Raw genomic sequence first — 24,498 nt, forward strand, 5'->3', positions numbered from 1 at the left:
GGAGGATGCGCGCGGCGCCGGCGGAGGCGTCGCCGATCTCGGTGTGCTGAGCCCGCAACAAGAGCCGCTGCTCTCCCCAGAGAGGAGAAGGGAGGCGGAGGCAGCCCCTCGGCCCGCGGGAAGCGGCCGCAGGGCCCGGCCGGCGGGGCCAACCGAGGCCCGGAGCGCTCGGAGCAGCGATGGCGTCGTGGCTGGGCGGCCTGGGCTCGGGGCTGGGCCAGTCCCTGGGGCAGGTGGGCGACAGCCTGTCCTCGCTCACCGGGCAGATCTCCAGCTTCACCAAGGACATCCTGCTGGAGGGCGCCGAGGAAGTGGGCGGTAAGGGGGGCTTGCAGCTGCGGGGCGGGCCTGGTTCCGCCAGGGAGCCTTTCCTCCGGCTGCCGGGCTCCTCTGGGACCCGCCGGCCGGGAGGAGCTGGTCCCTGCTTGGTGCCTTTCAGGAGGGCTGCCGGCTTTGCTGCTTTTGTTTCCGTTTTTATTCTGCCCCTGTGACCTCAGGATATGGAGAATAAACAAACATATTCCCTGGCTGTAATAGCATAAGTGAACCTGTTCTAGGCTTATTATTCGGAAGTTTCTAATTGCGTGAAGTGTTGTGTTGATCCGTAATGAAAGCACACAGACAAACACTCTTCTTCCATTCTGCTTGCTTAGTTTATCTAACCCCCCCGCGTATTAGCTGCTTTTTGACTGGTTTCATGAAACTGCCAAGTTGTAGCAGTACAGAGGTTGTTTTGCCACTGGTGTGATCTGAGTCTGACGTGTCACTCAGGCAAAGGTCCAGTGTTTCTGTTTTGTTTATATTTCAGTTGGGCCCAGACAAACCTGTCAGGTTCTACAACTCTCCTACAGCCAAATAGGAGAATAGAACGTGGCCCTTGTTTTATAGGGATTAGAGACTAGAACGATTTATGTTTAAAACAGAAAGAACAAAAAAGCCGAGACATCAGTGTAAGATATTCAGTAAAGCAATAGTAAATCTAGCCTAGAATATATTATTTTCTTTATATTTTTAATAACGTGTTTTGTTACAAATTTTTAATACTTTTTTTCTCTTAAGCAGTTCTATAATGTAATAAATATCAGTAGGTTAATACCCCTAGTATTGTTTACCTTCTTGTAACTATAAATTATTTTAAAAACTAGCTTTCTCAAATTGATGGTAAGAACAGCAACCACAAAGAACAGCTGAATAGTCCTCTTAAATATGTGATTAAGCAATTCTACTTCGTTTGCAACCTCTCATCTATGAAGCATTATGAAAGTATATTGTGAAAGTGTGTACTGTATAAATCTTGTTGGCAAGCTGATGCTACATGTATCATATGGATGGGTTTTTTGGTAATACAGGTAAAACGCTCAGAAGAGAGAAATTTATTCTTATAAGTGTGAAATTATCTTTTTTTTTTTCTCTTTTCTGAAAGACTTGCTTAGAATTGTTTTAAATTTCAAAATCCATATTAGTTTAGTTTGGAAACTTAGGCTCCTGAACTATGCAGTCACCTGGTGTGTTTGTTTTGCTTTTATAAAAGATAAATTGTGATTTCAGTTCACATATTTTTGCATGAGTTTGTGCAAAGAGGTGTACTGATGCTCAGTAGTTACTTCCAGGTGTACTTCACTGCTAAATACTGCTGAGAACAACTTTGGTGTCCTAAAAATTTCAGAGTAATAGATTGGTTGCTAGACTTGAGGGTGTGAAAAATCTGGTGGCATCCAAGTACTCATCTGTAGAGACTTTAAAGTACTTTGTGGCCCAAAGAACATTTTTTAAATAGTTCCTTACTTTCCTTTTTTTAATTTCCTAATTTCTTAAAGTTCCCTAATTTTTAGTATTATCTCTTACATTCAGTGCTTTGACTGCCATGAGAACTGAGAACGTTGTTTGTGCATTTTAGACTTTAACGTCTTTGTTTCATAGTTTTTATGGGTAGATTGTTACCTCTACACTGCTTGAGCTGCATCAGTTTTAAATAGCACATAGAAAATGATGAAATATAGTATTTACCTGGAAATTATGTTTATTTCAAAATTTGAAAAATTGTCAGGATTGCTTTATAGGATTGCTTTATTCAGGATGATTTCTCATTGATAAAACAAAATGTGATATTTCTGCCCATTAAAAGTGGGACATGGGATCAGTTAACATAGTTTGAGGAAGGTTGATCATTAAAGGAAGTGTATCCAGGGATGTGCTTTTTGTACAGGATAAACTGGGATGGTAGATGTGTTACCTTTGTAAATGAAAGTGAGTTATGGGGCTGGTGTTTAGTTGCATGGGTTTTGTTGGGTTTGAGTGATTTGTTTGGTTTTTTTCCTGAACGTTTAGTCACTGCTGTCTGCATTTAATGGAACTAATTCTCGTTTCGAAACTTCACATGAGATTACAAAGGAACACACAACTGTCATGTCAGGGGCAAAGCTGTAAATGAGAAATAGATTCAGGAACACAAAATAGTCAAGTAAAACATTTTCATTTCCCTTATTTTAAAGCTGAAATCTATACTAATGTATTAGGGGTTTGATTTGATTTAAAGCCTAGGTACAAGTTAACTAAACTTGGTTCAGAAAGACTGTCTGACAAATAATTCTGTCAGTGTTCTTATAAAAACACTTTTGATATTTACCTAGGAATGAACATTAAAGCAGTGTAAAGTAAGATATGTATTAATAACTGTTCTTAACTGTTGTCTACTTAACAGATTAAAAGGATTTTAATAAAAATGAAAATTTTCACTTTCTTTCAGATGCAGCAACGGAACTCCACGTGTCCAATTCTAGACTCAGAGAAATAGAAAGTATTAATGCAGCACAAAAGTTTGAAGTAAGAAACTTTGGAACACTATTGTAATTAAAAGTAGTACATAACATTTATTTTGTATAAAGGTGAAATATTGCACTGAAATTGCTTGTCCCTGGGTAAATCTAGAAACAAGGGTGATTGTGATATTAGAATGTGACTTTTTGTGACAAACTGCCATCACAGTCAGGGAGATACATTGTTTTATTGGAGTATGCATGTGGTGCAAGTTTTTGCCTTTTACTGCATCCCTGACTGTACCTGCCTATCACGTGGACTTGGACTGCAACTTGACCCTGAAAAGCTTGAAAATGCAAAAATTCTTTAAGTTTTCATACATTTTAGCTCTAGGTCAAGTTTCATATATGGCCACAAGAACAAGCAGATGTAGAATGTCTGCTGATGCAGGGCAGTGTGTCTTTTGCAGCAGCTTCAGGCCCAGGGTGAGTGTGTTCCCTGGTGATGTTCTCTCTCTGTGTTGCCCTACCCTGTGGTCATTCTGACGTAGCTATGGCTGCTCCTGGTCTTCCAAAACTGTTTACAAATCCCATGTGCCCTTGTGGAAAGTGGCTTTCTGCACTTACAGGACTTGGCCTTGTGGCTTTATTTATGACTCTAAACCAACAACTTTCTTTTATGTCTTCAGTCCTCAAGAGCACTGTGAAGTAAATGTAGTATTTTGGGGACATAACTGTTCCTGCTTTTTCTAGTTTCTTGCCAGCTGCTGTTGGAGAGAGAACACTGGATATTAGCTCCAATTTGTGCGTTATGGCCAGTCTTAAATTCCACCTGCGAATCTTCCTAAGATGTAATTCAGTCCTGATTTTCTTTTATTTTTTTTTTTATTCTTGGCATTTACCTCTGGTCATCACAAAACTTTTATCTGAAAGTGAGCCAGAGTCCATGCCATATAAAAACAGAAAGCTTGGACGTGAACCTGATTTTTGGGCCCACACTTGCACATTGCTGTTACTTTGTTTTTTGAATGAAATAACACGAGAAATCTGTACAATCTAATTTATTTCTTTACTCTTCATTACCCTTGTGCTTTTCTGATTCTTTAAGAACTGTGCCGAGTTAATCAACGTTAATTTCTTATTTTTTGCTAGAACGATAGGCTGAAAAAAGTCTGTAGTGACTTAGAAGAAAAGCACGAAGCAGCGGAGTTGCAAATAAAGCAGTTATCTATAGAGTACCGCAATCAGCTTCAACAGAAAGAGGTAGGATACAGAGTAAAATATCTCATGTATGTCCAATATTTATCTGTTGTGGTGTTTAAGTTCTTTGTTATAGTATCTGTTCTCTTCCAGTAGAAATACTGGTCACACCTATAGTTTCTTGTTTTGTTAATGTCAACTAAGACATATATTTCATTGTGTCATGTAGTGTAAGCAGAGCTGTCGGGAGATAGCTGAGATGAGAAAACTCTGGGAGTGTCGGGCAGCTGTCAGACTTTCTGTTGTTTCTGGGATCGCTGTGAGAAATGACACTCAACTGCTTTGCATTTCTGATTCAGTTACCTTTAAGGAAGACAACAGGAGCAAATTCTTATTTGAAGCAGTTATTTTGTCTGTAGATATCATTATTTATCTTAACGTACACAATTAAAGGGAACAGAACTAGCTTTCCAAATTTGTAAAATGCCCCTCTATGATGGAAACACCAGCTTTATAACCTACTGTGTAACATGAGGTTTCATAGCCCTTTAAATGAAGAAAGTTGCCAGTGTGCCTAGAGTTACACAAATGTAGTTTTATTTCCTCTTTATTCATAAATGCATGTGAGAGCTCGAGGAAGCAGAATGAGATGTATAAAATTCTGCTTCTTAAATACAATAACAGAGTTTTTATGAGAAAATTGCATGCAGCTAATTTCACTCTCTTGCAAATATGTAGATTTTCAATACACTGAGTTGTTAAAAGAATTAAAATGTAATAAAAATAACTGGGGAGGCATCATGTATTGCCTGACTTTCATGTCTGAATACCCTCTTTATGTATTTAAATTTTTTTATAACCTGTTAGCCTGAATCTTGTTATAGTACTTGTGTACCTTGGGTGCTAAAAAAAAATACGTGTCCTTTATAACACATGAGCTAAGACTGCATTTCTCCGCTATGAGAGCGTTTGGGCTTTTTGGTTTTGGGTTTTTTTGGTGAAAGTGATCAGTAGTTTGTGCTGGGGGGGAGTTGTTTGGTTCATATTTCATAACACCACAAAGAGTAAAGTAAACTGTATTTTGATATTCTTCTTATTCAAACAATGCCTTTTATTTTGTATATTCAGGTGGAAATCAGCCATCTAAAAGCCAGACAGAATGCGCTACAGGAACAACTGCAGAAAGTACAGACAGCTGCTCAGACTGCACAGTTAGGAGCTGGTGTTTTGCCACCAACCACTGCCTCAGCTTCCTATGTTCCAGGGGTCAGACATTCCTCAGGCTTTGAAGGAGATGACATGGATTTTGGAGATATAATCTGGTCACAGCAAGAAATAAACAGATTGTCCAATGAAGTTTCGAGGCTCGAATCTGAGGTTGACCACTGGAAGCAGATTGCAGTGGTGAGTGGTTTTTCCTCTACTTTGCCCTTCCCTCTCCCTTCCAGATTATCATTTCCGTTGCATTTGGTGGTTTTGGAGTGGATGTTTTAAGAGTTCATACTGAAAAATTTCTAGAAGCAATATATTTCAATGGAAAAGCTGAAACCTCTTGCTGACACGTGACTGGGGACACATCCAGTGACTGACTTCCATATGCTTTTTTTGTGGTGCTTTTATGCATAATTTGTCAAGTTAGGTAAAGGGGTTTATGACCATTTGCTTAGAATGCTGCTTCAGGGTTTCATTTTTGTGCAACCTTTCAAAAAAATATTTTCCTTCTTCCTGGCTATAGTATTGATGTTATATTGATAGCACAGTACTGTTCAAAGTAATAGTTGGATACTTGCATACTGGTTTTACTTGCTCTTCTCTCAGTCCTTGATATGTCAGTTATAATTTATGGTCTGTTGAGACAAGAAAGAGTGCAATCTTTCAAGCTGTTGGTGATGTGGATCACCATTTTTCAAGGTATAGCCTGATTTCAGAGGTATGCTTTTCCCATGTGGAAATACTCAAAATTAAGCAACCCTGTTGTCTTATTACGTGCAATAATACCTCACACTCCGAACTTTTACACATATGCATGTAATAATAAAAATCCATGGAAAATTAAAATGTTTCCATTATAATGTTTTTTTAAAAATCAAAATTACTGTGGATTTTGGTTTTGCTTCATGTTAGCTTGGTTGTTTTCTACTTGTGAGTGTCAATAGAGGAAGCACTTACATGAAAAATACACGTATTTATCAAAATTTTCATATGGATATGTTGTTTTCCTTTTTTCAGTCCTCAAAAGTGCAAGGCACAAATGATGCTGAACAAAGTGAAATATGCAAACTACAGAATATTGTTAAGGTAAGATGACAAACTCATCTTTTCTTAAGCCTTTATTCTTCATGGTTTTGCCTATGGTCACATGACTTGTAAATATTTTAACTACCACTGGCACTTACACGATTAAAAATGCATGTGGGCATGTAATAGCACAGCAGTATTTCAGTCAGCAGTACAATATTTAAAAACAGTTACTCTGAGAAAGGGTATTTGTATGATTTAATACAGTATGTAAGCTTGACAATGGGGCCTCTGGTGGTCTAGTGGTTAGGGTGCAGCACTCTCACCGCTGCGACCCGGGTTCGATTCCCGGCCCCCCGGGCAGATGGAGCTCGTCAGCCCTGTGAGGCAATCCATCTAAGAGAAGGTCACTCTAAACAAACCTACGTCCTGAGACCCTCACTGCCACTGTCCGAGTTTCACTCGGCCCCGGCAGATGAACCTCAGGATTAAAGGGTGGGCTCAGTTCAGCGCACGCTGGGTCTCACCTAAAAAATCCACTGCGCAGGCTCGAAGGGTCAATGACCTTTCCCAAATCTTCGCTCGCGAAGACTGGCCATTATTTTAAGCTTGACAAAATTACATTAGTATTTATGAGGGCAAATCACTTTGTGAAGCTGTTGGTGAGTTATGAAACTGAAACAGAAAATAATTTCTCCTTTCTTAGAAACATCTTGCCTTTTTTTCATTGAAGATACAAAATACAAATTTGCTGTCATCCCTGAAAGTTACTGGAAATATGTCCTAGTGTATCCACTTCCTTTGTAACACCTGTGATCTCTCTACATTGGTTTAATATTTGCTGTTGTGTAGAGCATACTATTTGTAAAAACATCATTTTTAGAGGAATTTCATTAAACGTTTAAAAAATCCAGATCGACAAAAATCAAGAAACTTGACGTGTCCTGTGAGAGGTTCTTTTAATAAATCCTTTAATTTGACTGGGGAAAACATCTTACTTTTTATTACATTGTTTTTTCATAAGGTGCTGTCCTATATTTTGCCATTTTGTTTCTCTAATGATATTTTTTAGGAGCTCAAACAGAATTTAAGTCAAGAAATAGATGAACATCAGCATGAACTGTCAGTATTGCAGGATGCACACAGACAAAAGTTAGTAGAGATAAGTCGTCGACACAGAGAAGAACTGAGTGAATATGAGGAGCGAATTGAAGAGCTTGAGAACCGATTGCAGCAAGGTCTTTGTTACCACATGCTTTCTTTTTCATTTCATGTAGAGTGAATTGTGGTTATGCATTGAATATGCACGTAGCAGTGCAGTAGATATCAAATACATGATGTTTAGGAATTCGAATTTCAATTTCATTTCAGCTTTCTGTTTAAGATATTTGTGTCCTGTCCTGTGTCTTATATTCACTCTGGTTGGCTTGAACATTGGAATGATAGCGTTTCATCTCTGACATGTAGCAATCTGATATACATATCAGTCATTGTGCTCTAAATTATACGCTTTCTAGGTTTTTTTTCAACTTACACTGAATATAGGTGTGGATGGGACATATAGAATTGAAGATAAGAAAATATCAGCACATAACGTTTGTGAGAAGTACTCTGTGCCAGTTGGGTTACTTCGGAAAGCTCAAGGATTGGGTAGTGAGGCACTGGAACAGGTTGCCCAGAGAAGCTGAGGATGCCTCATCTCTGGAAGTGCTCAAGGCCAGGTTGAATAGGGCCCTGAGCAACCTGATCCAGTGGGTGCAACCCTGCCCATGATGCAGGTGTTGAAACTGGATGATCTTTAAAGTCCCTTCCAGCGCAAACCAAACTATGATTGCTGTAAGGACCAGTCTGGGGTGGGACTACAATGTAGGAGAAGCTCATTAGTTCCCACAGAGAACTTTTTGTTGTCTTGTAGGTATTTCATATTCCCTAAAAATACTCATGTCAGGTAGGTTTCCTCTGGGGGCTTCTTTGCACAAATATATAAGATTTGCTTGTAAACCTCTACTTTGTTATCTGTTAAAACTTGGACTTCTTAAAGAGTATGTACTCTCCTGGAATGAGAGATCCATTCCCTTCTTGGTAAGAAGAGAAGTATTCTCACAGCCTCTTTACTTCTAAGGTAGTACTGATAAGGAATTCATTTCTTAAAACAGATGCCTATTAAGATGTAATTGTTTTTTACTCCACGTACATACACCAGCAGGCCTAATTTAATGAAGTCAAAGGCAGAAATCCCTTTTTTATTGCATTACCAGTTATCTGCAAAATAAATACTGCTCACGCTTTTGAGGAAGTACAATATTTTATATTTTTGTTTAGTTTATTCTGTCTGACAACATAATAGGGACTGGGGCAGGGGCAAGTGAAGTGAATTCACAAGCAGTGTGCTTTCATTTAATTTTTTTTCTGTTCACTCTTGATGATGCCTTTTTGTATGTTCTCACTTACTTGGAAATTACAGAGGATTGTACAAAAATATGGATGTCATGATAGTATGATGTATCTGTAAAAACATTATTTCTGAAAAATGTTTTTCTTCAGGTGGAAAAATTTTGTGCATCATTTAGCAAATTATTTGTAGCAAATTTTTCTCTATAGCAACCATTTGGCAAACCTTTGAAATTTAATTAATTAAATTATAAATAATTTTGCATGAATTTGAATTAGGTGGCATTTGATAAATTGTTCTTAGAAAATTGAGGGATTCCAAGCCCTGATAAATTACCTTCTGTCACCTCCTCACCAAGAGAGGTGGGGATCAAGTATAATCTAATTAAATTGCAAACAAAATATGTCTTGCAACCCTTACCTTTTAAAATTATTTTGAGCCAGGTATATCTAAAGTATTCAAGAAGCTACTTAACAAACCCATAACATGTATAGCACAGCCCCAAATGCTAAACCTATTTAAGTAAGCTTTCTGTTGATGATGATCGTGTCTTTGTTTTAGGCTATTTCCCTCTGTCAGGAGAAGAGGTGGAAGAAGAGACTTAAGTATAAGATCTAGAGTGATGGTTTTGGTTAATATTGCAAACAATATCTTTTGCCTTTTAGATGGTGTGAGCACTGATGCCATGGATGACTCTAAAATTACTGAACAGAAAAAAAATGCTCAGAGTCTACAAGGAGGAAAAGCAGAAGAGTTGCAGGTTGAGGATGAAATAAGAGAGTTAAAGCACAAATTGTCTTCTGCCAAAGCAGAAAACCAAAATCTTCTGAAAGAGCAAGAATTGGCAAAGCTAGAAAAAATTCAACTAGCACAAGATTATGAAAAGCTTAAATATGAGTTTAGTGTGCTTCAAAGATCTGTGGCAGAGAAGGATGCTCTCCTGAACAAACAGGAGAAGCTCCAGTCAAAGACATCATTACCACAAGATGTTGTCAGACTGCAGCAAGCATTATCAGGTACTAAGATTATGATTTTTTTATTAATGTTTTTTATTTTTAGTATATTTTCACAGACTTTCACTTTTAAAACTCAATATTTTATGAATTTGGAATAGAATATGAGAATATGTACCTTTTAAACGTTGCTGCTTTAGAAAAGCATTATCCATTGAAGTAAGGCTAAGCAGGAGATGTAATTAGGGCTATCATGATTATCACAGGGGTTTCAGATAGAGTAAGTAATCATGTCTGCCAACGGTTTGGTAGGGGTTTTTTTCTTTAAAAGTAAGTAAACCTCAATAGCAGTTGTTCGTTTAAATTCTGAAAGTACTTCTTTTCTATGTGTAAAGGCACTCGGTTGCTAATATCTTCTCCTTAAGGAAACACTGTCACGTGCCCAGTTCAAGAAATATATATATGTAGGTAGAAAATACTTTAATATTGCATAACTGATAAGCTGCAGTTCCAAAGTCCTCCTAATGTGGAATCAGTTGTAAAAGTAACATGCTGCTTTGCAGTGGTGACTGATGGCATGTTTGACAGCACTTGTGCTTGTTGTCACAAAATGCTGTGAAACTATTCTCTTCTGAGCAGCAGAGTTCTGTAGGGGCAAGGTGGGAGAATGATTTGGTTTTATCATAGTTTGAAAAGTAGTAAAATTATGTATTTTATTTCATTTTCTTTTGTAGAAGCGGAAAACGAAATAGCAAGACTTTCCAGTTTAAATCAGGTAAAGCAATTTCTAAATTAAGCCAACAGAAAAGTTCCTAACAGTAGTAACTGATGGAAAACACGTATTTTGGCACTATATGGGAGTTTTTTGAGCATTCACACTTCTACATAAATAACATTGTAATGTAAAAGGAAATAATTCTTGTTTACTTCTATAATTGCACATGGAATTGATGGAAACAATACATTTTGATTTGCGAAACTCCACAGTGTATTCTGTTAAGGAAAACTAGTGGAGTTCCACATATCTCGTTGTTATTTAGACAGCTGTAACATATATTTTTCAAGTATTAATAGTACATTCTGTAAAATGTGTCATTTTCTACTTCTGCTTTAGGATGTTTCAGTTTTGACACTTATCAGTTGTAAAATATCTCTCTTCTTCTATGTAGTAGTGTAATAATACTACATTCCATCTTGCTGATGAAGTTTAGCAGAGGAACACGCAGTTTCTCTGGAACACACTTTTAATTTTTGTCATGGGTGACTTGGTCCTTTATAAACTCTCAGACTTGAGAGATTTGGTTTAGTTTGCTTTGTATCCAAAGTATCTTTTGACTGAGGTCTTCTGTGGTTTTTTTGCATGCATTCAAGGGTTCCCATAGCATTTTTCATAATGATGTTATTCAGGTGCCCTTGATTAAAACTTCCTGTCTCCCCATGCAGCATTCCACATTTAGAGTGACTCATGCAGATATGGTAGTTTATCCCAGCTGTCAATCCATATCTCAGAGGTGGATATAATTTCTTACTGTACCATGGCTTTTTGTGCAGAAGTTTATAAACTGCACTCCTAAACGAAGTGATGAGGAAATAAGTGTGTATGTGTGAATGGTAGAGACAAATAATTCACAATGAAGAATTTTTAACTGGGTTAGTATTCATATAGGCTTACAAATTCTAACATGAAAACGCATGCTTTGCTTTTAGTTGAGGAGGGGAAAGGAAACAATCTCAAATCAAAACAGTTCATAAATTTCACGAAGATAAAGTCTAATATTTATAATTTTTTTTTTGTCTTGAGGGACTTGAGAAGGAACTGACGAGTGCACAACATAAACATGAGAATATTCTTTCTCCGAATACAGAGGATCAGAATTCAGAATTAAATCAGTTAAGACAAGATTTGGAAAGGAAAGAACATGAATTAGATGAAAGCATTGCTGAAAGAGAAACATTAATAGCGGAGTTGGAAGAATTAGATAAGCAGAATCAAGAAGCTACGCAGGTAATAAATAATGCAACTAATTATTAAACTGCTAAATAAATGTTTAACATTTATTTATGTGACTTTATCTTTTAAGTTGATCTTTGAACATAGATAGCAGGGAAATAAAAGTTATCCTCTGAGGCTTAAAAAAATATTGGGATCAGTGTTTCTCCATATCTGTCATCTCAGTGTGAAATTCTGAAGTGCAAGGAACCCTCTTGTTATGGACAAAGAAATAATACAGCATGTCAGCTATCTATAACATGTTACTTTACAAAGTCCAGTTAAATAGTACCTGATTTTTCATTGCAAGATTTCTGATGGAACTTAACCTGCTAATACTCTGATCTGTCTGAATTACATGAATGATTTTTTTTTTTAAACGTTCTTCCTTTCATAATTTTTAATTATGTTGAATATTTAAGTTACTTAATTACAAGTTCTTTATAATACAAGCATTTGTGGAGTAAAAAAGGTCACCAATTGTATGTAATCAGAATTAAATTATACTTTTTTGTTACAGTTCCGATATATTTGACCTGTAAACTTAAGAGTTGCAAGCCATCTGTTTTCAAGATTGGTTTACTACATGGAATTGAACATTTAAAGTTCTTCCTGTGAAATCAATCCAAGCAAGTCTTGTTTAAAAAGAAGCTCAAACAAGAAGTTGAAAATTGAATATACAGCTATTTTAAATGTAGTGCAGCCCTTTTTTTAAGCACTGAGTGTTTGCTGCATTTGAACTGCCTTGACAAATTCTGGCAGTGCTTTATTTTTAGGTAGTCTTTTTTTATTTTCTTTGATCAGGTAGTTAGAGTTCTTTTAGGGGAGATTTTTTTTTTTTTCTGTGAAGTGTAATCTGTCCATATTTGATACTTGGTTTTAATTAACTGAGCATTGACTAGGTGATACTACTTCCTAACTTATGTTGGCAACTAAGAACCATTTTTGTTTCTTCTTGATTTTTTTTTTTATTGTTTAGAGGATGAAAATGAAATGCATAGTTCATCTAGTTCTCCTGTCCTAATTAATTCTTTTCTTTATGTTCATTTCAGCATATGATTACACTGAAAGAGCAGCTCTCAAAACAACACACAGAAACTGATAATATCATCAAACAGCTGAAATTTGACGTTGATTCTGAAAGAAAGAAAGTATCAGAATTAGAAATTGAGAAGATGAAAATTATTAAAGAGTTAGATAGTCAGAAAGAAAAACTAAGCCAATGTTCGTACGCGCTTAATGATTTGCATATAACTAAGCAGCAGCTACAAGATAATATTAAAAATCTTCAGGAACAACTAAGGAAAGCCCAAGACTATAATTCACATAGTAAAAAAGAAATTGGAGAGTTGCAGCAGAGACTAAAAGAAAGAGAGGAGGAACTTCATGTATCCTTGAGCAAGTTAACAGAAAAAAGTAATGAGGAATCTAACTATGCTTGTCAAGGTCTGATTCTGAAAGAAAAAGAAGTAGAAATTGCAAAATTACGGAATGACATTTCAGAAAATAAACAAGTAAATGAACACTTAGAGAATTCTCTGTCTGATCTCAGAACAGAAAATGGAAAGCTCATAGCAACCATTGAAGAACTAAAACAGGAGTTAAGTGATACCATTTCTGAGAAAAATAAAGTTTACTTGGAAAAAGACACTGTTGTGGAGGCTTTGAAAATGGAAAAAAGACAGTTAGAGAGCGAATTAAACCAGACAGAGAAGAGGCTTTTGGAACAAGCACATAAGTATAAGCAAACTATTGAGGAATTATCAAATGCCCGCAGTATGGACACCACTGCACTGCAGCTTGAACATGAGCGCCTGGTTAAGCTCAATCAAGAGAAAGACTTCAAGATTGCTGAACTTCAGAGTAGCATTGAGCAGATGGAAACTGACCATCAGGAAACAAAAGAGATGTTGACTACTAGCTTAGGAGGACAAAAGCAGCTGACAGATCTCTTAAAAGAGAAAGAGGTATTTATTGAAAAATACAAAAATGAAGCCTTACAGGTGAAGCAGGAACTTGAGGAGTATATGAAAGTTTCAAAAAAGCAGGATGTCTTCAAACAGAACTTGGAGGAAAAAGACAGAAGTCTTGCAGTCATGAAGGAAGAAAATAATCATTTGAAAGAAGAAATTGAACGCCTCAAGGACCAGCAAAGTAGATCCACGCCTGTGGTTGAGCCTAAAACTTTAGATATTATTATTGAACTGGAAAGTGAGGTAACACAGTTAAAAATGATAAGGAATAATCTTGAAGAAGAAATAGAAGTTCACAAAAAAACAATAGAAGATCAGACTCAAACAACAGTGAAACTTCAGCAGTCATTGCAGGAGCAGCGAAAAGAAATAGATGAGTCCAGATTTCAGTGTGAGCAAATGAATGTCACACATGAAAGACTCTTTTTAGAGAAAGATGAGGAAATTAAAAATTTGCAGAAAACAATTGAACAAATTAAAACCCAGTTGCACAAAGAGAGACAGATTATTCAGACTGATTCTTCTGATCTTTTTCAGGAAACCAAAGTTCAGACTCTTAATGGAGAAAATGGAAATGAAAAACATGACTTATCTAAAGCTGAAATTGAAAGATTGGTAAAAGGTATCAAAGAAAGGGAGATGGAGATTAAACTTCTAAATGAAAAGAATGTTTCTCTAAGTCAGCAGATTGATCAGTTGTCTAAGGATGAAGTTGGGAAACTTACTCGGATCATTCAAGAGAAGGATTTAGAAATACAAGCTCTCAATGCTAGAGTTTCCTCAGCTTCCTATAGGCAGGATGTTCTTGGTCTTCAGCAGCAGCTGCAAGCTTATGTTAGGGAAAGAGAACAAGTATTAGCAGTTCTAAGTGAAAAGACAAGAGAAAACAGTCAGTTAAAAACAGAGTATCGTAACATCATGGACATGGTTGCTGCTAAAGAAGCAGCTTTGGTGAGGTTGCAAGAGGAGAATCAGAAGTTATCTAACAGATCTGAAAACAGCAGTCAAGACATGTCTAGAGAAACTATTCAGAATTTATCCCGTATCATTCGAGAAAAAGATATCGAAATAGATGCTCTAAGTCAAAAATGCCAAACCTTGTTGACTGTCTTGCAGACATCCAGCACAGGTGCTGATAACGGGTCAGGAGGTGTGAACAGTAACCAGTTTGAGGAACTTCTACAAGAACGTGATAAACTAAAACAGCAAGTAAAGAAAATGGAAGAGTGGAAACAACAAGTAATAACCACAGTTCAGAACATGCAACATGAGTCAGCTCATCTCCAAGAAGAGTTACACAAGCTTCAAGCACAAATTTCAGTTGAAAGTGATAGTACTTCAAAGCTGCAGGTAGATTATAATGGCTTGATTCAGAGTTATGAACAGAATGAGAAAAAGCTGAAAAGTTTTAGTCAGGAATTAGCACAAGTTCAGCACAGCATAGGACAGCTTTATAACACCAAGGATCTTCTCCTGAGTAAACTTGATTTGGTAACACCATCTCTGGCAGCAGCTTCCAGCATTTCACAGCTTTCAAGTGTTCAACACAGTCCTCCTGAAGTACTCAGTGATGAGTGTAAACTCCTTCAAAATGAGTTGGAACAACTGAAAAAAAAGTTGCAAGAAAAAGAATCAACTATTAGGACTCTTCAGGAAAACAATCAGCGATTATCTGATTCTGTTGCTACAGCATCAGAGATTGAAAGAAAGAGTCAAGAAGGGACTGAGTCAGAGATGAGGCAGATCAAAGAAAAACATGAAGTCTTACAGAAATCGCTTAGGGAAAAAGACATATTAATTAAATCTAAAAGTGATCAGTTGCTTTCCGTGAGTGAAAATCTTAGTAACAAAGAAAATGAAAATGAGCTTTTGAAGCAAGCCGTGACTAATCTAAAAGAAAGAAATTTAATTTTAGAAATGGATATTCGAAAACTGAAAGAAGAAAATGAAAACATAGTTGCAAGGTGTAGGGAAAAAGAAACAGAATTCCGTGCACTTCAGGAAACTAATATGCAATTTTCAATGATGCTGAAAGAGAAAGAGTTTGAGTCTCACTCAATGAAGGAAAAAGCTCTTGCTTTTGAGAAGCTGTTGAAAGAGAAGGAACAGGTATGTCCATTCATATTTATGACTATCTTTTAAAATTAGTCATATGGTAATGTATTTTTGTGTACACGTAGCCCTCAAGTGTTTGCCTGAAATGTGTTTGTGAGTCCTTACTGCATTACATTCACCAAAAATCCTCCCTCTGCAAAATTAAAAAATGTAAAAGTCAGCAGGTGAGTGGTTTACAATGTTATCTATTAATTGTGCAACCATAAACTATGTTTTTAATTTATTTGGAAATTGCTTATTTACTGAATAGCTGTTTAATATTTTACTTTGGCCCCATTCATGAAGTGTGATTTTTACCGAATTTATGATGCTCAAACTTCTGCAGAGCCAGCCAGCACAACTAATTTCGTAATGTACTTTCCTCAAGTGTTTGTTATTCCAATGGGATTGCTTTACAACATCTCAGTGAGATGAATGGGGAGACTCCATTTAAAAAAAAAAAAAAAATTGGACACACTGATTTAGTAGTTTCTTCTCAGCAATTTGACATATGGAAAAATTGATACTTTGAAAAAAGTTTGTATTCAGAGAAAAGTTGCAGTGGCTTATTAATTACCATGTATGTAATTTGAAGAAGAATCTTTTTAAAAAGAGCAAGAAATGAAATGGCATCATTGCTACACCATGTTGTGTGAACTGCTGCTGGAGTTAATAAAGTAATGTATGAATTGGCACTTCTCTTTGAGAAATAGGTGTTAAGTACAGTGCAAATACAGTTTTCCTGTATTTTTGACAAACACTTGACAGCAGAACTCCAGGGTGCAGATATTTTTGGTTTGCTCTTAGGCACTGAAAGTGAGTGTGGCCTAGTGGGCAGTTTTTTCTGGTAATTAATCCTAAACAGATAATTTTTTCTTTCCTCTGTACTGCCCAGGTCTCTTTGGATCTGGTTGCCATTTGTCCTACAGTTCTATGACTCGATGCATACTGTGCTTATTCTCCCTGTTGTCCTTGGCAACCCCATTTCATTTTACAAGGTTATGAGCATTACCCACTGCCAGAGAGTGGTATTTATACAAACTCTTTCTAAGTAACTTGGCATTAATTTTTCTCCTGCACTGTAAGTATAAGAAAAACTCAGAGTCATAGAATGCGTTGAGTTGGAAGGGAGTTTAAAGATAATCTTGTTCCAATCCCCCTGCCATGGACAGGGACACCTCCCACTAGACCAGGTTGCTCAAAGTCCCTGTTGTGGGGCTGTTGTGGTGTCTCACCACCCTCACATATATCTCTGAAGCATTTTCAAACATAGCTATAGCTATGCTATATCTGCAGTGTAAAGTATTTGGAAAACCAAAATATTAATTACATTTAACAGTGTGTGTCTTTTTTAAATTTATAATTTAGAAGTCTCAACTTTGCCATAATACATGTGAAAAACTAGGATTTTTTTTTTTTTAAAGAAGTTTGACTTAGGACAGATGTTTAGCTCCATTTGCTCATAACAAAGGCTTCTAAGGAAATACTGTAAAATTGTGATGAAAAGGTTTATTGTCTCAGAAGTGCAGTTAAATTGTGAAAAATAGCTTTGAGACTTCTTATGTTCAACAGTCTTGCCCATATAAAATACACTAATATTTTACAAATTGACAGTGTTACTATTTTGGGGTTTTTTATTCTAACTCATGAAAATGTGCAGTGTCTGGCTGGGTTCTTTGTGTTGCGTGTCATTGCCTGCACCCTTCCAATCTCTGGTGAAAAGGCTTCTGGTTTCACAAGCGTGGAACATTTGTCTGCACGTTTTTATTGCACAAATCGGAGAAGTTCCTGTTACACACTTTGTGTTTGCCATGCAGAACCAGGAGAAGTAATAGTCAAGCAGGTTTGTGTGTCTGCATGTGTCAAAAGATAAGCATGACATAAAAAGAAGATTTGCCTGAAGGTTTATGGTTCTACTGCAAGAAGAATTTTACTATATTTAACTTGATTAATAAAAGCTAATAATTGAAGCGCTTAAGTGTTAGTGATAAAACCAAAGATTGGTTTACTTCTCTCCAACATACTCGATAAAAATAACTTCTTTGAAAGCAACATATGAAACCAAATGAAGGAGCAGGCTGAAAAGTTTCAAATAACTGAAATTCATTCACATGTACGTGTGAATTTTGTAACTGACATAGTCACACTTCTTTATATGCTAGTGTAAAGTTGTAGGAAATTTTTTTATTCATGGAAAGTTGACACCTGAAAATGTGATGGACATTGCTGTGATTCATTGAAGGCTAATCTTTGAAGTGAGGTCACCTTATGGTTTGTTTTTAAAGATTTCTTTGTGTGTTTAGTGTTTTTAAGTTCAGACAAGCTGACATACCTAGGCTGATGCTTTACTTGTGCATGGCCTGAGAAATGGGTATCACAGAGAACAGATTCCAAACACTGGGGGAAGAGTGAAATTTTCAAGTATTAGATGTCTGAGACACTTTTTACATAATATATGTCCCTCATTTAAGAGAGCTGGTATCTGTTCACAGCAGTCAGTTAAGGCAATGCCCTGTGTAGTTATCTTCTAGCAACAACTTTTACTTTGTCATGTAACATATGAATGAAATAACTTCAAAATAATATTTTTCCTGAATGTTTTTCTGTGTTGTAAGGCCATAGATGTCCTGCCCTTTTCCTTGTTAGATCAGTAGTGTCTTTACACGCTTCAGAGCAAAGATGGTGTCTCTTTTGGTAAAACCGTTGGCCGTGTTTGAAATGTTTGTTTGTGTCTTCAACAGGGCAAGACAGGAGAATTGAATCAGCTGTTAAATGAAGTTAAGTCAATGCAGGAAAAGGCTGTTACTTTTCAGCAAGAGAGAGACCAAGTCATGGTAGCACTCAAACAGAAGCAAATGGAGAGCAGTGCCCTGCAGAGTGAGGTATACCACTAAATAATTTACAGTTGCAAGAAATAAAGAGTAAGAAATTCCATCTGTGGTATTTTCTGCATTATTTTTAGTAGCCATCACTAGTTAAAAGGTTTTAAAATCGATACACATGCAATGTGCTTCAATGGACATGTGTTCTGTTTGCTTACATTATTTTTATGGAAAGTGATAGTCCAAGCAGCTTAAGGTGTGTTGTACACAGGTGCAGCATCTGCACGAGAAAGAGCAGCGCCTGAATCAGGAGCTGGAGAGGTTACGAAATCACCTCTTAGAAATGGAAGATTCCTACACGAGAGAAGCTTTGGCTGCAGAAGACAGAGAGGTCAAGCTAAGAAAGAAGGTTTTGATTTTGGAGGAAAAACTCGTGTCCTCATCTACTGCAGTGGAAAATGCCAGGTAGCCTTTTAAATATCCTAGTTAAGTAGACTGGCGGCTCTGTTTTGCTGAATTGCCATTCCACAACATTCTAAGCACTTGAGAAAATAAAACTCTCATGGGTAGCAGAATCTGGGAGGCTAGAGCCAATCATGTGTTCTTATTTATTTGTCATAAACATGATTTTCAGCCAGGACAATGAAACACCAAACATTTAAATTACTCAAGGCTTATCTTTACTGCTTTATTATTTTATTTAAAAAAATGTTGGCTACTTTAGGCAAAAGAATTCTTTTTTCATGTTATTACAGTTGTTGAAATGAAAAAGTTTGTTTAATTAAAAAATATGTATGTAGCTGCAGTCTTTTTTTTTCTTTAAGTGTCAAAGATGGATTCTGCTCTTAACTTTCTCAGTAAAGAGATTTCTGAGTTGAGCAGAATTCATTGTGAAAAATTGTGGAGAAAGTGGAAGTGTTGGGAGATGGTTGTGTGAAATCAATATTACTTAATTCTTCATAAATTTTTCAAATACCTTTTAAGAAATACTGCCTATTTCCCACCTGATATGCCACTCTCTAAAAAGACTGACATAGGAGTGGATCAGGTTCATAATATTTCTGCATGATGGGAAGTTAAATGAGGTGTTCAGTTGTTAGTATGGAGCAACACCTACAGATACTTTTTTTCTTTTCCTAATGCATTTCAAACAAGAGCAGTTGTTTGGGTGTGGGAGTTTTTGGATTGTCAAAATCTTATTGCCAGACTTACTTAAAATCTGTTGTTAGATTGGGGGTTTTTTGGTGAGTTTTTTGTTCATTTGTTTTTAAAGAGGGATCAGGTTAAAAATGCCTTCAATTTTAGAAGTTGAGCTGGAAAATTCGTGTGGAGCTGTTTCTGCTGGGATTTAATTTTCTCTGTGATAACTTCTGTTGTTGCCTTCCTAGATAATGTATTTTATTTTCATTAAGTCATCAGGCTAGCCTGCAAGTTGAATCTTTGCAAGAGCAGTTAAACCTGGTTACCAAGCAGAGAGATGAAACTGTGATGCAGCTGACCATCTCCCAGGACCAAGTGAAGCAGTATGCACTGTCACTGGCCAACCTGCAGATGGTACTAGAGCAGTTTCAACGGGGTAAGGTTTGTCAAGAAATAGCAAAGATTGCAACAAGCACTTTCCATCTGGGATAGTTAACATATTTTGCTGCTTTTGAAACAGTAGTTCCCTGGTTTCCTCTTGGTAGCCTGAATTTCAGAATCTGTTGACATTTAAAATTCTTATAAAAACAATTCTGGCCCTGTGAAAGCTGATGATCAATATCACATTTATAAAATGCTAATTCCTCCTCTACCTTATGAACACCAGATATGATAATGCTGAGGTTTTGCAAATTGCATATCCCAAAAAGAGTTAAATGTTCTTAATTAAGGGTTTTTTTGTTTCATTTTGTATTTTTAACCATCTAGAAGAAAAAGCTCTGTATTCAGCAGAGCTGGAGAGACACCAAAAACAGAGTGCAGAATGGAAGAAAAAAGCAGAAAGCCTAGAAGAAAAAGTTGTATCACTGCAGGTGGGTTGAATAATGAAATTGAACCCTAGGAAACTGAATGCCAGTTCTTGACTGAACAAGCAAAGTACCATTCCTCTGCTGACCGTCCATTTTCTGAAGATGTTTACAGTCCAGTTATTCAAAAGAACAAGTGACTGAAGTCTCTGCATGTGTTATGTTTGATGTGTGTTGTATTAACGTCATCGTGATGGTGATCTCTCTTGCTTCTCTTTTTGTCCCTTTCTTACCCTCTATTTAGGAAAGTTTAGAAGAGGCAAATACTGCCCTGGATGCAGCATCCAGGCTTACTGAGCAGCTTGACATCAAAGAGGAGCAGATTGAAGAGCTTAAGAAAGAAGGTAACTACATTTATTTATTTCTGCTTAAAACATTTCAGGCAGCTGAGCAGACAATATAGTATTCCTAGAAACTTACCAAAATTCATATACTATGAGGAAAAGTGTAATTCTTTGCCACGTTTTGAGGACTTCGTTGTTTATAAAGCAGATATGAAAAGGTATGTTTACCTTCTGTTAGGGATCTTTCTCAAAAGAAAACCTGTAAATACCAAAGCCCTTGATTTAGCTCTGTTAGTGTGTTTTTTACAAGTCTGTGGAATACCAAATGTTGTCAGATCTTCCCAAGTAGTTAGCTATCATATTTGACATAGACACAGGAATACAGTGAGATAAAGAGAAAGGGTGTGCAATTGGTAAGAGAGGGAGCAGCTCTTGCACAGATGTGACTGTCATCTCAGCTGGATGCAGTGGTAACTCTTGCTCTGAACATATACAACTAATTATTGCTATTCATTTTTAAATTATAATTAGTCTTACTCTTGAAATAAGTGATGTTTTCTTGAAGCTTATAATCAGATGGTTGGTGTGAAATATCACTTGGAAGTCTTCTCCAGCAAGAACCCTACGAAAACATATGACTTTTTCACTACATATTTGAATGTGTACTTACTTAAATGTAATTTAGTGCCTAAGTGCAATCTGGCATCCAAGTGGACATCACAGGAGTGCTCCCTGAGTTCAAATTAAATTTCAAGCTACTACATGAATGTACAACTAGTGATTATTTTTTAATTGACTGATCTGTCTGTCTCACTGCAGACATTTACAGCAAAAATTCATAGGCACTCTGGATTGAAATTAACTTTGGAATAGGCAAATATGGCACTCTTAAATGGGAAACTCTTCATTACTGTTTAATTTTGATTGCAAACCCTTGCACATAAAAGCAGGAGAGGTTTGAACTCAGAGAGAAAACTAAACCTCAGTATTTTATCAAACTGTGTTGTATTGGCAAGCAATTTACTTGATAAAAAAATTTAAAATGAGATTGTTGCATAAAGGAAACAGCACTTTAATGTTGTTGTAGAATAAATCATAATTTTTATGGGAAAAAAAAGACACCACTTCATTTTCTCTATTTACACAAGAAAACATATAATGTCTTATTGAAAATTGGCCAAATACATTCCCAGACACAGTTTTGTTGGCCAAATCTTTTGAAGGATTTCTTTATGGATTCTTTTGGCAGGAGAAGTGATTTTAATGGAAAAGTATAAGATGTACCAGATGCAGTTTTCTGGATTGCCATAAATGGTTAACAAATTATTGGAGACTTTTGTAAATGTCTGGTTTACAGCAGTCCATACTGAATTTTGGCTCAGGTCTTTTTTGTTACTTAGTCTTTTCATATACCCGAAATATGTGTTTAAGTCCTTTTTAGCTGTAAGATTCTATTTTAGAAGGAAATGTTTCATTTAAAAAATACATTTAATGATAGAGTTGCATAGTCACTGTGGATGGAATATAGCTATGTTGTGGTCCTTAAAAGTTGACCCTCTTTCATATAAATCTTTTTGACAGGAAAAAAATAAAAAACAGCGGTAACATTGTATTTGAACTATTGATACTTTCATTTTAAAATTCATCACATGAATAAAACTTGAAAAAACAACACACAATTGTCTTGCTTTGTAGAGAAATAGCAACAGTGTAGGATTTAATTAAAATTTGTTTTCAAATGCTCTTTGTTTATCTATTTGTGGCGTTAGTAGTTTAACTTTTTTTATTCCCTTTTACTCTATAGAGATCAAAATAACTCAGCTTCTATGTATGCTCCTGCAACTCCTGTCATTCTATAATTATATTACCAATGTTTTCCTTCAATTATTTGGGTCCTATTTAAGCATATATACAAAGTAGCATAATTTTAAGTAAATTTAAACCTTGAAACCACGGATTAACTCTCCTGTGCCTCACCCTGGTATTTTGAGAAAGGAGTGCTGAAGAGCAGTCACACTATTGGAGTAGATTTCAATGCATATGGATGTGGTTGTTACAAGATAATATTGTTATAAAATATATATTTTTCTTTGGTTTTTAACTTGCTTTGAATAAGGAGCTTACTCTGTGTGTTCCCAGCACAACACTGGTTAGTTCATTCTATTCTATACTGTACAAAATTCATATTTGTGAAGTCAAATGTTTGTGTGAAGACATGGAGTATTTGAACAGGGCATATTAGGTTGTATCCATTTCACAGCCTGGCTCTTTGATGTGTGTAAATACAAAATCTCAGTGTGGGTTCTCATGGAATTATTGGTGTTAATTGAGAACCGTGTTTTGTCAACATAGTTGTGGCATGCATTTACTAATGATTGAAAGTTGTGGAAGCTGGAGTGGAATGTTTTCCTGCATCCCAGATGATTTGAAGGGTGTAAAAATTCATAAAAGTCACTCTTCTTACAAAGATGTGGGGGCTTTTTAGAAATTAACTACAAGATAGATAAAAGTATCTTTTGTTGTTGTTTTTAATTAAGTAATTTTAATTAATATGAGCCCAAGAAGTATTAAAATAATAGGAAAATTAAATTGATCAGCAGTTTTCCCATTTGGATTTGGATATAAGCATTCAGTCTTATTGGAAAAAAAGTTGATCATGTCAGCTTATACAAATGTAGGATAGAGTTGGTCTTCACATGGACAGTCCATATTATATTTGTCAAGCTTTTGTGTGTGAATGAGGCTTATTTGTACTTTTATTAGGAAAAAAGTGTCTTCAGAGGTAGTATGTTGCTGAACCCTAGTTTGGTGAGAAATTACATTTTTGCTGTCTTGAGGTGAAGCCATTTGGAGTTTATCTTCTAAGAATTCTTTGTACCTTGTATGTAATTATTTGCTTTCTTGTCTGAGAACTTGTTAACTGCCAGTGTTCTTTAATCCTTCATTTGAGGATTTAAGGGAGATAAGTTTTTCTAAGCAAATTACTCTGGGTTTTGTACAAGCTGTGCAAACTTGAACAACAGATACTTCTACCCAGTTTCTAATATATCTGCATTTTTATAAAGAGAAAATTTTTGTCTTGTTTCCTTACAGTCGGAATGCTGTAAAATATTTATGGCAAATAAAACTTTTAGGAGAATTTTTTTCTTTATTATGAGCTTTACTTTTATGAGCTTTGTGGGAAGTCCAGAAGAAGCCTGAGTTACTGACACAGTATGATTGGGGTAATTGAGTGTATTTGAGTTAACAAGTAATTTATGTTAGTGGAGTTTTAGAATTGTAGAGAAGTTGGTGCTGTGAAATTGTTGGGCAACAGTGAATATAACGATATCATGCCATGGCTCCTTTTAAAGAAATGGGTTATTACATTTGTATCTCCCTTATTAAGGACTCTGATGCATGAGGCTCAAGTGTGTAGACAGTAGACAGGTCCTGAATAGAGGTTAGGAGTTTCAGAAAGGTGAAAAATTATAGCACTGATAAATGCAGAATCTAAACTCCTCTCTTACTCTGCTAATAGTTCCTGTTTCATGTTTCTGATGAGGAAAAATAGAGTGTTTGTCTAGGCCAGGAAGGTCATGATCAGTGTTGTGATAGCTAAATGAACAGATTTCATTGCAGCTGTTACAGAACAGCATCAGAACTTAGATTCAGCATTGAAAAGGAGACCAAAAATGTGTGCAGTGACTCCGAGCACACTCCTAGACAAGTTCACATTCATTAACGTTTAATACTGGCCTATTCACTGTGTTTGCAGGCCGTGATGCCTGACTAAAGTGTTTTCATTTTC

General features: G+C 36.2%; 1 protein-coding gene across 1 annotated transcript in view; it reads left to right on the forward strand.

The window, feature by feature from the left end:
* Positions 1-179: 179 nt before the first annotated feature.
* Positions 180-24,498, forward strand: part of TRIP11 (thyroid hormone receptor interactor 11) — a 31,248-nt gene continuing 6,929 nt past the window's right edge. The window contains exons 1-15 of the mRNA XM_017813797.1: positions 180-318; positions 2,747-2,823; positions 3,909-4,019; positions 5,085-5,360; positions 6,186-6,254; positions 7,267-7,432; positions 9,252-9,602; positions 10,274-10,314; positions 11,341-11,544; positions 12,582-15,611; positions 18,338-18,478; positions 18,690-18,883; positions 19,831-19,994; positions 20,327-20,430; positions 20,669-20,768. Coding sequence (XP_017669286.1) covers positions 180-318; positions 2,747-2,823; positions 3,909-4,019; positions 5,085-5,360; positions 6,186-6,254; positions 7,267-7,432; positions 9,252-9,602; positions 10,274-10,314; positions 11,341-11,544; positions 12,582-15,611; positions 18,338-18,478; positions 18,690-18,883; positions 19,831-19,994; positions 20,327-20,430; positions 20,669-20,768 — 5,167 coding nt within the window. The remainder of the gene's footprint in view (positions 319-2,746; positions 2,824-3,908; positions 4,020-5,084; positions 5,361-6,185; positions 6,255-7,266; positions 7,433-9,251; positions 9,603-10,273; positions 10,315-11,340; positions 11,545-12,581; positions 15,612-18,337; positions 18,479-18,689; positions 18,884-19,830; positions 19,995-20,326; positions 20,431-20,668; positions 20,769-24,498) is intronic.

Source organism: Lepidothrix coronata, unplaced genomic scaffold, assembly GCF_001604755.1.
Source record: "Lepidothrix coronata isolate B3197 unplaced genomic scaffold, Lepidothrix_coronata-1.0 Scaffold43, whole genome shotgun sequence".
NCBI classification, from domain to species: domain Eukaryota; kingdom Metazoa; phylum Chordata; class Aves; order Passeriformes; family Pipridae; genus Lepidothrix; species Lepidothrix coronata.